This window comes from Mytilus californianus, unplaced genomic scaffold, assembly GCF_021869535.1.
Source record: "Mytilus californianus isolate M0D057914Y unplaced genomic scaffold, xbMytCali1.0.p SCAF_6, whole genome shotgun sequence".
In the NCBI taxonomy this organism is placed as follows: Eukaryota; Metazoa; Mollusca; class Bivalvia; order Mytilida; family Mytilidae; genus Mytilus; species Mytilus californianus.
The window spans coordinates 80,007,471-80,023,905 of record NW_026262712.1 but is presented as its reverse complement, the minus strand read 5'-3'; the positions used below and the strand labels follow the sequence as shown (position 1 = coordinate 80,023,905).

The following is a 16,435-nucleotide window of genomic DNA, read 5'->3' as shown; positions in this document are numbered from 1 at the left end:
TGAAAATAAGTTTGTGTACATGCATCAGTGGGAAGGAGTTTGTGTACCAGACATCAGTGAAAATGTCTTTGCATACCAGGCATCAGTGAAATTGAGTTTGTGTACCAGGCATCAGTGAAATTTAGTTTTGGTACCAGGCATCAGTGAAAATGAGTATGTGTACCAGGCATTATGGAAAATTGGTTTGTGTACTAAGCTTCAGTAAAAATGACTTTGCATACTAAGCAGTAGTGAAAATAAGATTGTGTACCAGACATCAGTGAAAATGAGTTAATGTTCCAGGCATCAGTGAACATGAGTGTGTGTACCAGGCATTATTGAAAATGTAGTTTGTACCATGCATCAGTGAAAATGAGTCAGTGAAAACGAGTTTGTGTATCAGGCATCACTGAAAGTGAATTTGTGTACCAGGCATCAGTGAAAATGAGTTTGTGTACCAGGTATCACTGAAAATGAGTTTATGTACTAGGCATCAGTAAAAATGAAATTTTGTAGCAGGCATTAGAGAAAATGGAATGCAGTAACCATCAAATAACGTTGGATGTAGCAAGCACAGAGATTGACATATGGTATAGAGATATATCTACCATTGAAGACCATACGTTGATCTTTTTCATAGGGTCTTTGGTTTTTTATGTAGTGTTTTCAGACTGTCTTTTCCTAATTTTTCTTTTTTTGTCATGATTTTGTCTGTCTCTCTTCGATTTATTATGACTTTTGATTTTGATATCCTTTTAATATCTTTCTCCTCTTTATTAAATGTTGTTTTTATGTTGCTGTTGTTTTAAGATATATCCCATAACTTCTTTGAGTCAAAAACTTTTTTCATATATGGAACATTTCACTAAACATTTAATTTAATAACCTGCAACTCTTTTCACAAAAAATCTTACGATTAAAATTGATCGTAAGATATACAAAAATGTGTCTTAAATAAAGTTGCTGCCATTTACTGGACATTTCAACAAAATCAAAATCCTCTATATTTTCAAATTAAGTATAGATACAGATACAAAATATAATAAAAATACTTTTTTTGAATGAAAACTGCAGCAGAACTAAAGGAACAGGAAAAACAAATAGAGGAATCATTAACAAATTACCTACCTTCTTGTTGTCATTAGTTCATATACAGTAGGCAAATATACATGTAGGCTGTATGGTGACCTAAAGCTGCATACATCTATGTCTTATGATTTCTGGTGGATAGTTCTCTCATTGGTGATTATACCAGATCTTCTTGTTTTTATAAAGTGATAAAAGCAATCTCTTTCCAGAATTGCACAACAAACGATAGATATCTAGATTACAAGTTTTACATATTTTTTTTTACAACTCTCTATCATAAAAAAATATAACTGACATGAAAGTAAATGATTTCATCATTTTTATTATCAAATATAATTAAAAACAGAAGACTTTAATCCTTTTTTGGAGCATTGGATTTTCTCAGTCCCTTCTTCCTTGGACCTTGCAAAATGTTCATACCCGAATACAGCATGAGACTTTCTGGGATCATATCAAACAACCATCCCTGAAAGATAAAAGATATTAAATGTACATAACATTTATATTTCAAGTTTATTGTAAAACAAATATGATACAGGGTGTTGTATGAAACATTCTACATGTACTTACAGTACAAATTATTCAATTTTCAAATGAGGTCAATTTCATACGTCACAGGTAGGAAGTTAACAGCCACCAATTGATCAAAGAGTTTATCAGACAACCATAGGGCTATACCAGTCCAAACCTTCCTGCTTATTACCTACCTGCATTTAGACCAAATAACAATTTTATCTTGATGAATAGTTTTCTACCTTATGAATTTACAGGAGTAAAAGTTAATGTGACAAAAACCCAGTAACAACAATAACTATGACTGTTATCAAAACTTCTTGTTATGGAAACAATTTGGCAGGCTAAGTGACTGTAGATTTGCATTTCAATGTTCTATTTTACAAAAAGGTGGCATTCATGTTTTATAAGTAGTTCCAGTTACAAATCAAAAGCTTATACCAGGATCACACAATATATCAGTAACCCTAAGTTTGGTAACATTATTTCCTTACAAGGACTTTTTCAATAACTAGTAACAACTGCAATCATACTTGATCACAATAAAGTAACTTGAAGAAATTAATTCTTTACAGATTTTCAAGTGCTTTATAACTATATCACTGAATATTTGGTCACATATTCAAAGTCATTGTGTGGGAAGCGGCCATCATCCATTATTCTAAAAAGAGATCATGAAAGTATTATTTCCTAACAATTTGACAGGAATTCATCGTTTACTAAGGGACTTAGCTCTTTGGCTAAACCATCAGAATAAAAAAAAGTATGTGTTTGTTTTTTAAGATCGATGACATTATCTTAATATTTCAAAAGATTTGGTCAAGTGGTACTTAAAACTATCATCTGGAAACCAATATTGTAATGGACAAACTAACTTGTGTATTACTATATGACTCCCACTTCAATGCAATATATAGCACATACAATCTTTCATGATATTGTTTTAAAATTTCAATAGATTTGGTCATTTTGTACTTTACATATCATCTGGAAACTCAACAGACAGAGAGATTAATGGATGGATAGGCATGTGCATCTCTATATACACCTCTCTTTGAGGGCAGCGGTGTAAAAAAGATTAAGAATCGACATATGATCAACATCAATGCAATATATAGCTCATACTTACCTTCTGACTAGAACAAGTTTTTATTGTATATTCTTAAATGTACACTATGATAATCTATTTATCAAGATAAAAGGGAAGAAGGGTGATATCTCCAAAAAACTCATTTTAATACTGCCACATTATCATGTGACTGTCAGAATTTAGGAACCTTGTTGTTAGTTTAATGTTGTTTGCTATTTAGTAATTTAGGTGTTGATGGAATATCTTAATAGTTTCTTTTCAATTTATTCACAACTTTTATAGACTCAGGATGATTTAGAGCTGGACATTGTATAGGCACCAGTCTTTATGTAGCCCTGTACATGTCTTATGGTTTGTTTTGTTGACATATTGTATAGGCATCAGTCTTTACCTAGCCCTCTACATGTCTTATGGTTTATTTTGTTGTTGTTTTGCTGTCTCCTTAACTTTTATAACTTACATCCTTTTATTCACAATGGTTAAATTCCTGTAATTTGAGGACAACACTTACAAGTTTGTTATTTCTTAATGAGAATTCAAGTCCATGAGTCCTTGAGATCATACTCTTCATTTATCTTTGTACTTCTGAACAGCTGTTTTAAACTTTTCACCCTAAAGGATAGTCTGCAGTGAATGAGATTTATTTCTCTTCACGCCTACAACTGTCAGTTATCCTTAAAGAATGAAAGTTAAAGATGATATAATGGACAAATATACATAATTAACTTTCTGTTATTCACAAAGGAATCTTTGATATGTAATTGAAATGAATTGATAATACATCAAGGTCTTCCTAATTATTAATCAAAGTACTGAAGTACTGAACATCGGATGACTGCTAGTTCTTGTGGATGGTCACAGGCACTTGTCTCAGAAAAAAAAATCACATCTCTATACCTGAAAGTGAAGTTAATGTACAGAGATATATTTTTTCAGAGACAAGTTCGTGCGTGGATGGTGAATAAATGACGGGGAATTCAACATCACCGTAATAACTATTATATTGTAGTGATACAAATCAGCATACTTTGGTTTGTTGTTATACATCGTATTAATATTTGTATATAACAGTTACATGTATATATAATTTTCATCCATTTGTATATCATTCTATTCTACTATTATAATAATACTGCAGTGCAAGTGCATGGTGGACACTCTTCTGTAATAATATGATTTTTCTAATAGATTGGATTTGAGTAGGCATTCATATTTTCCCGCAAAACGTTCTGGGATATTCTTCCGCATGCGTTAACACAATTTTTCTGTACATGTGCATAGATATTTTCAATGATTTTTTACTTATATATATATTTCTAACGACAAAACATTTTCATATTATTAATTTATGTTCTAAACAAAAATATTTTTATGAGTATTCAATGAAGAAATGAATTTATAACAAGCGATAAGGAATGTTATTTTGCACTCGATTATGTCCGCGTATATAGATCGATCACCAGTCAAACACGAAAGTTACGTAAGTAGAAATCTCGTCGGCAACAATACATCGGAATGCCCTCACGGTTATCACGATGTAAAAATGTGAAAGGTCAATATCCCTTATTTCAGATCTATTTTGTTGTTGTTAATTTTAACTAGAATCTTAACTTGTTTGATTAAAGCATATCTATTGAATGTCAATCTTCAGTCAATGAGGGCACTGTTATAAGGAATTATGGCTAATTAAATTTAAATTAAAAGAAATACATATTTTTACAGTGACTATATTGTGTATAAGAGAGAGGTGAAAGATACCAAAAGGATATTCACACTCATAAGTCGAACAACCAATAGTCAAACAACGGTACACAAAACACAATATAGAAAACTAATGACTTAGAAATACAAACCCCAACAAAAACCGGGGGTGATCTCAGTTGCTCCTGAAGGGTAAGCAGATCCTGGCTCCAATTTAACACTAAATACCACTACTGGTAGTCCTAATGGTTTACTAAATCATACTAACAGGACAATACTCAGTACAAAAATATCCTTTCAGTCATCCAATTCAATAGCTTATTGCCATTAACTAATTTTATTCTGTTATTACATTTTTAACAAGTTGTACCTTTGCCAATTGTAGACATATTCTAAACAGGACAAAATGGGGATGATAAGAGGTGATATATACGTGTTTTAACCAATTTTTGTTTGGAAAAATAACTATCGATATCAAAAGTTTTTTTTAGCTTAAGAATAGATTAAATGTAATTAAAATATTTGAAAAACTACACACAAACATGACAGATAAATTGCTCTTTCCGCTAGCTCTTCATTGTCAATGAAAAGTTACGTTTTTCCAACAGAAAACCACTCATTAAAATGGATATCTAATTAGCCTGTCAATTAAAGAATTGACAAAAAGATTATTGATCCATTGGGTCTCAAGAAGAGGATTTTTCTCTTCAATTTTTATGATCTCAAATGTGAAAGTAATTATCACTGGTGGCTAAACTGATTTATTGATAGGCTTGAAAGTATTAGAAATCCATGAACACCATAGAAGGAACATTTCTATCAAACTTTGATTTCCTTTGTTCAGCATTTCTCAACAAATCAGTGAAGTTCATCTTTATTTTACATTGGTATAGCCTTATATATATAGATATACATTATGAGTACATAATTAATACAGATAGTAATCAGCAAACTAAAATGGGAGGAAGACTCAACAGTTTCTTTATACCATTGTACATGTATCTTTTAGTCTGTTTTGGAACCATTCAATTTCTTTATCAGAGCTCCGTTTTTCTCCTCTAGAAATATTCTGACCAGAATACTCATCTGCATCTGCTTAGGTATTATATCCCTTTAAATATTCATTTAAATTAAATTTCCCCAAGACATGATTGTGTTTTGCTTCAACAGAATTAGTTTTTCTCATTAGTAAAAGTGTTCACAAGTAATCAGAATACAAAAAAAAATGTGTTTAAATACTCCTTATGGGTCCAATAACCCATCTGCACTATTTACATTTGAAGATTAAATTTGATGTGAGGGCATAAATTAAAATTCCCTAAAAGGTCATAACTACCATGCTTAAACAGATATTAACATTGTATTTGTATAAAGTTTACATTATTTATCTGACTGATGTAAAATATAATGCTGGTAAAGCAAGTTTTCCCCTTTTATGCCTTGTTAAGTACAAAGAGAAGCAAGTTTATAAAAGTTAATGCACAGAAGATTGGTTATAAGATAAGCTCTTAATGCATTCATAAAATGTTTGCATCAAAAGTTATTCTGTAAGACAAGATTCAAGATATTGAAAAAAATATATATGAGCATGACAAGAATTGTTGTATAAGATTAAGAAAGGGCAAAGAGTGATTGGCTTAATTGCCCTAACTTTTAACTGAAATTTGAAACTTTGTCAAGCATAAGATATCCATTTATATTTGTTTTAACAATGGGGTAATATAAAATTGAAAAACAGGTTTTTTTTTTATCTCTGATGTCACAATAAATGCAGATGTAATGCTACAGAAAAGGCCCTTCTAAGCGTACATGAAAAGTACATATTCTCTAAAAAAAGATTTGAGATAGATTTTAGACCAACAAATAAAGAGCATGTGCAAGTACCAACTAAATAATTTACCATAGTGTTTGTCTATAGAAAACAACATCTCTCATGTAAATATTTTTTGCGGAACTTGCATGAGCTAAATATTTCTCTTACAAATATGTTTTGGCATATGCATCTTCATATCTACGTGAATATTTATCATATTTCAAAAATCTTGTAGTTTAAACTTTGCATCAATTATTTAAAAAAACACCAAGATAACCTAATTTTGTAATATTTCAATTTTCAGCACCCTTTGTCCTTTTTCAAGATGTGAAACATAAAAAGTATTGTGATTACTGCAGAAGTAAAAAAATGAAATATATATGTTAAATTGCACTGCACTATTATAAAGAAAGTAATATGAATAAAAAGTAAATGGCCTTAATAAATAAATCAATCTACTCTAAAAGTCCCATAAATGAGTACAATGCCTCAAGAAACATTAAATCTATTTTTAAGTAGATTTGGATTGTCAGTTGTATGATAAAAAGCTGTAAGACCTAACAACTGTAAAAATCAAAGTACTGAAGTACTGAACACCGGATGACCGCACGTTCTTGTGGATTGTCAAAAGCACTTGTCACAGAAAAAAATCACATCTCTATACCTGAAACTGAGGTTAATGTACAGAGATATTTTTTTTCTGAGACAAGTTCGTGCGTGGATGGTGAATAAATGACAGGAATAACTATTGTAGTGTAGTGATACAAATCAGTATATACTGGTTTGTTGTTATATATTATATTAATATAACAGTTACATGTATATATAATTTTCATCCATTTGTATATCATTCTATTCTACTATTCTAATAAGAGTGCAGTGCAAGTGCATAGAGGACACTCTTCTGTAAAAATTCGATTTTTTAAAAAGATTGGATATGAGTAGGCATTCATATTTTCCCGCAAAAACAATCTTCCATGCAGAGTTACTGGTCCTTGCCAGAATTGTCTCAAAGTGTTCTTGAGATATTCTTCAGCATGCTTTACCATATCAATGATTTTTTACTTATATATATATATCTAACGACAAAACATTTTCATATTATTAATTTATGTTCTAAACAAAAATATTGTTATCAGTATTCATTGAAGAGATGTATTGATAACAAACGATAAGGAATGTTATTTTGCACTCGTTAATATCCGCGTATTTATCATGTTTATAGATCGGTTACAAACCCAAAACGAAAGTTACGTAATGGAAATCTAGGCGATAGCAATACATCGGAATGCCCTCGCGGTCATCGCGATGTAAAAATAAGCAGAAAGGGAACATACATCTAATCATTTCAAATTCTTGAATTTAATTTGTTTGTTTCTTTGTTGTATTTGAACTCATATAAGAAACATTAAAAGTATTTCTACAAAAAACATCTTCAGAAATGTAATATTGAACTCTGCAGTGCTTCAAAACATTATTAATAGTAATTTTTTCTTCAACCATTTTTGTGATTAATCATCGAATACAATGTCCAATGCTCTTTTCTAAAGCCTCACTTTGAAATCAGATCATCAAAACAGTAGGAGAATTATTTTGAAAACAAATGTAAAGACACCATTTCCCAGTTTAAGCATTATGGAAATAATGAAAAATATGACCCTTTAAAGTTCAAAGCTCAGTCAATAAATAATTGATGATTTTTATATAACAATCCTTTAAATAATGAAAACAACACGTTATAAATTTCATGCGTCCGAAGCGCTTTTCCTTTAAAGAAAGGCAAAATGTGAGTGGGAATCATTTTTTTTTATTACAAAATGTTTTGTGGGAACTTGTGTGATTTTAATTGATATAAGATACTATCACATAACTTTCTTCCATTAAAGAAAGTCTTACAAAAGAATTGCATTCCTGACTACAAATTTGCCTATTTCATTTAAAACCAAGACCTATTTGTTTTCTCCTATTTTAAGATCCAAGATGGCAGAAGACCCCTCATGCTGCCTTGAATTTATACAATATGTCACTTTAAAGCATTACTAGATCTAATTAACAGGTAAGGAAGTGAAAACAAGAGATTTTTAGTGAATATATATATACTTACAGTAATGCTATGTGACCACCATCCATTTGTTGTCTTCTCAAAACCAACAGTATTTAAGGCACTGGCAGCATACTGATCAGGGTATGGTATCCAAAAGCTACCTTTTTTTATCTTAGACATTTTGGTAGCAACAAAATATGGCAATACACTCTGAAAGAGAAGATAAGAGTTGCCATTGTTTAAAATGTGATGACTATAGTAAACTCAAAGCCTGATACAAAGTGGTGAAGTCTGGTTCTATATGAAACCGAAAGCCTGACACATAATATGCTATATTTACTATTTTGACAGTCAACTGTACACAGTTGGTGTGAACTATTAATATTAGAAAATTTCCAGTAACTTTGTGTTTAAACTATAAATAGATATATGAAGATGTGGTATGATTGCCAATGAGACAACTTCCATCCAAGTCAAAATGTGTAAAAAGTAAACAATTATAGATCAAAGTACAGCCTTCAACACTGAGCCTTGGCTCACAACAAACAGCAAGTTATTATAACAAGTTCTCAAGTTATTAAATTGAAATAACTTGAAATGCCATTCTCCAATCAATCAAGGACCATAATACTGAATGGCAAAAGAAGTATGTTCAATAAAGCCCTAAAATGGCCCCTATTTCTAGCTACAATTTTAAATTAGGTTTTATTAACCAATATCACAACAACTCATAGCTAATAAAAAAACTAGATAGATTTTTATGTTATTGTTGAAAATTTACATAATTGCATTCTTTTCGTGAAGTCACAAATAGCACTCATTTTGATTTTCCATGAAAATTCAATGAAAATGGGTAAATTTACATTAATTTCATGGAGAGTAAACATAGAGCGCAAGCACTGACAAAAAACATCTTTTAACATATTGTTTGTTATTACATTTTACATATCTGACTTATATATTTAGTTTGCCAAAGCCTGCACTCTATGTTATCAATGCCTAAATTTGGTTGAAGACGTGACAATTTTGTCCAATTTCATAAAAATCTCAATGTTTTGCCAATTTGGGATAATATGAAAGTGTTAAATTAAAACTTTGACAAAAATAGTTCTATTAACGTTATTACATGTCTTTTCATCAACTTAACAAAACATTTTCTATCTTAAAACATTGAATTAATGAATCGGGGCCACATATGGCCCATACTGAACTTACTCCTCTAATCTTCAATATCTAACTTTACTTCAATTTTGTTATCAGTAACAACATATTTAATAGACAATTTCCATATTACCGACTTTTGTCTCTGGATTTTATATTTATTTTGAAAGGTTACCTTTTCTGTTAAGTTGGACATCCTGGTACTCATTCAAGTAAGAGCAACTCAAAAAGTAAAATCCAGCATAGAATCAGTACAATTTGGAGGGAAAGTTAACTGTTTTATGTTTTCTGATCTTTTCTATACACAACAAAATCATTAGAAAACAGTTCACTATCAAATGTGGATTTAGAGGGTTTTCAAGGGGCCCTGGCCCTCCCTTTTGTGGGAAAAATTTGCTTGATTATTTAGGGAATCACTGAAGCATGACTGGAGCGGGCCCCCTGTTAGGCAGTCAGTGGGCCCCCCTTATGAAAATTTCTGGATCCACCACTGACGATCCCCCGAAATTGCACTGATTATAGGTTTGACTTTACTTCTTTTGGTTGCTCTTACTTGACTGAGTACCAGAATGTCCTACTGCAGAGTAGGTTACCTGTCGAAAAATTATATAATCCGGAGTCAAAAGTCGGTAATATGAAAATAGTCTATTGGAAAAAAATTCGTTGAAACGTTCATTTGTAAATGCACGAAATATAAAGTGTACCGGTAACTTTCCAAACAATCAAGGACCATAATTCCCAAATGGCTTAAGTGAAAATCATCATGATCATCATTAGGAACATTATAAAATTTGAAAAGCAATGGTAAAAAGGTTTGTAAGTTTATGCAGTAAAACAGCTGGAATGTCTGCCCGTCCCATCCACCCAAATGCTGAACAGCCCCAAATCAATAACCAGATTTCTGTTGGAAAAGCTTTTATGTCAAAGTTTAAGGAATATTATTCAGAGCTGGTTTTGAATTGATCTGTTTTAGTGTTTGATTGTCTGGCCTGAAGAAGGACTTAAAGTAATACATGTTTTACTCATTTGAAATTATAATTCTTAATAAAAAAAAGAAGCAAATATTGAAATAAACATGATACATTTTGTTTAAAAGCATATTACATCCCATTAAAATCAAACTTTTGGTTTAAACTAAGAATTATACATAACATAATTTAAAATGCTACAACATTGACACGACAATGAAAAAAGAACCCAATTGAATTTTCTTATAAAATGTTTTGGTGATGTTTTAAAAGATGCAGTTTGAGCTTTAATCTGAATAAATAATATTTTCTTATCACAGACAAGACATAAAAAAATGAAAGAAATTAAGATTGTTCATGAGGAGTATCCCATCCTACACCTCAATATCAGTTAAAAGAAATAGAAGCTGCCACATCTCAAATGTGCACGAGTGTACTAGTTCAAACAATGTGGTTCTGTTGATTTTTCACTTAAAACCTTTATTACATGTACTACCTTTTTAAATTATCACCAAATCATATTTATATGCGTTTTCTGATAATCTAAATCTTGTTGACCAAATAAATTAGATGCAAACTGCTGAAATTGAAGAAAATAACTTTTAATAGACCGAACAATGTCCAGTACAAAATAGTTTATCTGTCGCCTGAACAGGTAAACTTCAGCTGTCAGAAAACTAATTAACCTTGTTTGTAATGAGAGGGTATTAAAGTAAGGTTTGTTTTGATAGTAAGTATTCATCATTTCACTTATATGACCCGAAATGTGTGACTGTTTAAGGCAAAAGGTCAGGTTAAAAAGATTGCATAAACTTCAATTTTTTTTTCTGAACTATGTTAAAATGTCCGTTTCAGCCTCTGCACAAGAAGTCATTTATATAATTTACCAGACAAGTCCGGACAATACGACAGTTTTGGAAGTCCTGAGTCAAAATAATGTTTCCTTATTTTCTATTTTTATGACAGATTGCATTGATTCGTTTTCGTAAGTTCCAATTTTCATGGCTACTTGATATGGTGGCTTTGCAAAAGTCTTCATACAAGCCTCAGGGAAATCTGTATTTCGTTGAACCCTAATTCATGGTTAATTTATACCCATTGCACCTACCATGTTACTCGATGTGGAAAGATTTTGGTGGTAAGTCTCACAATGTGAAGTCACAATCAAGAAAGAAAGATGGAATTGTAGCTCTGACAAATGTAGCATATCTATAGTCATCTGTGTAGTTTATATACATATATTTTAGGTGTGAATATAATATTTCTAAGTAAATAAGAAATACCTGTACAGTAATACCACGGTCCCTGTATTCTCGTTCTAGACACAATGAAAAATAATGAACAAAAGCCTGGAAAAAAAACAAAATTTTCAGTAAGAAAATATTAACATAGAATCAGCTTTATTATAATAAAATATCAAAAAGATTCCACAGTAAATTATATTAATTTCCATGTCAGTAACTAGAATATTTTTACTTTGTAATTATAAAATCTAATCATTATTTTCACTGCATATAACATAAAAATATGCTTAAGTCAATCATAAAACAATCATGCATATCCCTGAGATGCTTGATTAACAATCTATGTTATATAACAATTGAGACAGTATACAATAAAACGTACCTTAGAAGCTGAATACACAGTAAGAAGTGGACTTGGATTCACACCAGAGGCAGACGCTACATTGATGACCACTCCTCTACTCCGTGATACCATTTCAGGTAAAACAACACTTGTCATCTGTAAAATAAAAGATGTCCCTGGCATTGCACATATTTTATCTATCCAGGGGCAATAACTAAAAAAAACCCACTTTAAAACAATTAATAAATAAAAAGCGTTCGCGGGGGACAAAAAAGTTTTTTTTATTGTATTCTAAATATTTCAAACAGACCTTCAAGGGCATTACTAATAGTATACTACAAGTTTTATAAAAAATTGTACCCATGAGAGCACTAACAAGGCCATTTTCCATAAATTTAATATTTCCAAGGGGCATAACTCTTTTTAAAGAAGTCGATCAGCCACCATTATACGACTTGTCCGACATATTGCTGATATTAACCTATAGTACTGTGGATTCATTTATTTTCGTGGGTACCAATTTTCGTGGATTGGGGAAAACTTGCATTTTCGTGGATATTTGATTTCGTGGTTTTCCAAAAGTCTGCATATAATCATACAGCAAAGGAGTAGGCCCAATAAGACCCCTTTTTGGCCCCAAAATATAGCAGTTATACAAAATTGTTTAAATGTAAATGTTTAGCTATTTATTGGAAAGAAGAATACTTCTGTTACATAAATATGGGCTGTTTTTGACAATACAATGCACATGTATCGGGTTCTAGCATCATTAAGTCATGCTAAATTACTGAAATCTTCGAAATTTTAGCATTTTGGTTAATTTTTAGACGGTTTCCGTCTGAAATGGAAGTGGCCGCATTTGTGTTCATTCTTAATATTTAAATGTAAGTTGTATTTGATGATAATACATAACATATATAAAGGTTGAGAATGAACACGGATGCGGCCACTTTCATTTTTGACAAAAACCATCTGAAAAATGACATATTATGGCATATTTGATAGATTTTTCATATTTAAGCTTGAATTTGAGCGTCTTTAATGACTAAATCAGTTCAAATCTTTCACATAAACTAATTGAATCGACTGAAGTAGACACTTAAGTGTTTAAAAAGTGTCCAAAATTTTTCATTAGATGAACCTGAATTTTGAGGCCAAAATCAGCCCTTACCGGACCTACTCCTTTGTAATTCGTTGAACATATAATTTCGTGGTTTCCCTGAACCCACGAAATCCACGATAATTGGTATCCAGCGAATAATAATGAATCCACAGTATAAGTTTTTGAAAAATCTGGCAAGAATTGTACCTGTGAGAGCGCTAACGAGGCCATTTTCCATAAATTTAATATTTCCAAGGGGCATAACTCTTTTTAAAAAGGTTGATCGGCCACCATTATGACTTGTCCGACATATTGCTGATATTAACCTATAGTATAAGTTTTATAAAAATCTGACAAGAATTGTACCTGTGAGAGCGCTAACAAGACCGGATGGACGGATGGACGGACACACAGACGGACGCTTGGTATTTCCATGTCCACCGCAACGCGTTACGCAGGAGACAAAAATACAACATTTTCTACTTTTAATAACATTGTAAATTTAAATTACTTTCTTTTTAATTCTAAGCAAGGAAATTACTTGATTTAAATAATCCAGAAGAACCTATACTATTTCTCTATATTGTTAAATAACGTAACGACTAAAATGGTGCATTTAAATATTACTTCCCATCAAATTCTGTTGACCTTCCAAGAATAAAGTATGACCTGTACATACATGAACAAATAAAAGTTGTGGAGAGGAAGCAAAAATGAGCATCATGTATTGGGTTTGTCTTGTTTTTTAAGGGTGCAAAGTAGTATGCTTAGAGGGATAAATATCTACTATTGTAGGTGATTTTTCTCTTGTAGCAAATGTGTTTCAATTGAATTCACAACTGAACACTATCGTTGTCATTCATAACCAGCATGAAAAGGACACATGCCCTATAAAATACTTATTTTTGTAATAGTTTGATTTTAAGAAATATATGATCTAAAAGATTCAGGTACAAGATTACAATTCAATCTTTATACAGCCGTCATATGTCATAAGTGCTTCCTAATGAGCTTTGATATAAAGAAACTAATTTCTGGGCCCTTAATTCTTTTTAATCTTGAGGTTCTCATAATCCTGGCTAACTCATCACTAGCAGCATATGCCCAACAAAAATAAATTAAAGCGCTAGTTAAGAAATTTGACTCCTACTTTTTACCACTCGTATAAGTTTAATAAAATCATAAACAAGTGTAGTGTACTTCAAGAAATCACCTGAAAAAGCTCTCGGACTGAATTATATCTCCCCTTTAACGTGAAATTGTTCATATATTTAATTACAGCTGGTAGACTTCTATAATGTAGATATTATTCGTCCCAAAAGTAGGACACTACACTATAAAAATGGTTTTTGAGAACAAACATGGGATTTTTTCAATCTGCATTTATTGAAGAAATGCACTGCAACATAACTGTGTTCTCGTGTCAGTAGTAAGCCCCGTTGAAAAAAAAAGAAATAAAACATCTGTGAAATACTAAGACAACATTTAATTATACCACTCTTTAGTACAAAATGTACAATGAACTCATTATTATTTGTAGAGTACTAACTTTCATTGATTTTCTGGGTATATGTGATCCACAACTCTGTCAAGTCTGACAGTAACAGGATTAACCTTATACTTAGAGGTAGGGAGCTCATTAAATGTGTAATCAACTTCTAAAAGAAATAGAATGTTCAATTAATTGGTCATGTTGGTAATCTGTTTCTTAAGGACAAATAGAACATCTTTTGTAAAAGTTCATTTTTTATACGTGGGATTTTTTTTGATTGATCCTTACTGGTTCTAATATAATCTCCAAATAAAAAACAAGATATCTTAAATAATCTCTAAAATAATGAAGTTATCATACTTGGCAATACATACCATTGTAACAGATGTAATATTGACATGAAGTAGGTCCATTAGCTTCTACAAATAAAAAAAATCTACAATTTAGAACTTGTTGTATCATTTAAATTTCAATGGATACAAATATATTAAAATAACCCCTTAACACCAATTCATTATGCCAGGCTAACTGATTTTTAATTTTTTTTTTTTTAATTTTTGGTGTTTTAACGCCACTTTTAAGCACGCTTTTGGGCTATTTCGTGGCGGCCACTTTTTATTAGTGGAAGAAGAAGGAGTGCCTGGAGAAAACCACCAACCTTCGATAGGAAAACTGACAATCCTGGTCAATTAAGATTGGAGTCGAGTGCACCTGCACGAGCGGGGTTCGAACTCACAACCTCAGGCCAGGCTAACTGAGTTGGTGGTCTAGTGCAAGGACCAGTTGCTCATATGTCAGAACTTTACACTTGCATATTACTTAGCTTATGTATCAAAGAATACTTTGATTTTTAGACTGAAAATTCATAATGTTGATTTGTACCGTGAGTGATTTTCAGATCTGCCAGACAGTTACTTCCTGTTTTATGATACTTTTGTATTTTTCATTAGACCCTTAAGCTTTGAGTATAGATTTTTTTCTTCGATGTATAATGATAAGTTTGGCCATACTTGAACATATATGTTCACATATTTTGTGTTATGCACTTGCTTAGCATGTACTGCAAATTCAGAAAATTGTGTGTATATTTATTATTGAGATTGGTGATAAGTTGACAAAAATGTGAGTTTAATTATTGCTATTCAGGAAATGCTACATACAATTATTGCTAGCATTATTCAAACGCAAGCTTTAATTTTTGCCAAAAAACCCTATCCTTTCGAAACTTTCGCAATTATAAAACCATTGCAAAAAATTTCTAAATACACAATGTTTAAAATATTAGAAGGAAAAGTATTTATCATATATTAAAATGTCCTCATATTCTGAATTATGTCTAAAACTCACTTTTGTACATTCTTCAAGGATTTACAGTGTGTATATTTAAGGCAGAATTTCATGTAAGACCCTAAAACAATATGCATAGTAATACACCAAACTTTTATCTGATTGAAAGGACTATTGAAGTGGCCTTTGCATCAATATGCGAATGAATTGTGATATATGTATCTTTGAAAATGCAAATTTGTGTGTCATAACACCATTCCATTTTGTATGTATATGTGCCCGGTTACTATACCTTTCTTTATCATTTCGAACTGATTTCACTTTGAGCAAACCAAGCATTAACTAATAATTACATTAGATGTATGTTTCATTATTATATGTTATTTTGATTGGCTAACAGCAATCTCGCGTCATTCTTCATTTCAAAATGAATTTCATGAATTGTAACATACATGATGACACACGTTTCCACAATAAAGTGCACAGGTAAATAAAAGAAAAAAATGATAGTAATCGTGTTTTCATGATCATAGCGAAAAAATGTAATTATAAGTATTGAATGATTCTTTTAGTAATTTCATAGGGTTGTAAAAGCGTTGATCGTGCATA

General features: G+C 31.2%; 1 protein-coding gene across 1 annotated transcript in view; it reads right to left on the bottom strand.

Annotated features, from left to right (window-relative positions):
- Positions 1 to 1,370: 1,370 nt before the first annotated feature.
- LOC127704206 (very-long-chain 3-oxoacyl-CoA reductase-B-like) overlaps positions 1,371 to 16,435 on the bottom strand; it is a 41,911-nt gene continuing 26,846 nt past the window's right edge. Inside the window, exons 6-10 of the mRNA XM_052208149.1 lie at positions 14,914 to 14,958; positions 11,985 to 12,101; positions 11,642 to 11,707; positions 8,290 to 8,439; positions 1,371 to 1,534 (exon numbers count right to left, since the gene is read on the bottom strand). Coding sequence (XP_052064109.1) covers positions 1,421 to 1,534; positions 8,290 to 8,439; positions 11,642 to 11,707; positions 11,985 to 12,101; positions 14,914 to 14,958 — 492 coding nt within the window. The 3' untranslated portion in view covers positions 1,371 to 1,420. The remainder of the gene's footprint in view (positions 1,535 to 8,289; positions 8,440 to 11,641; positions 11,708 to 11,984; positions 12,102 to 14,913; positions 14,959 to 16,435) is intronic.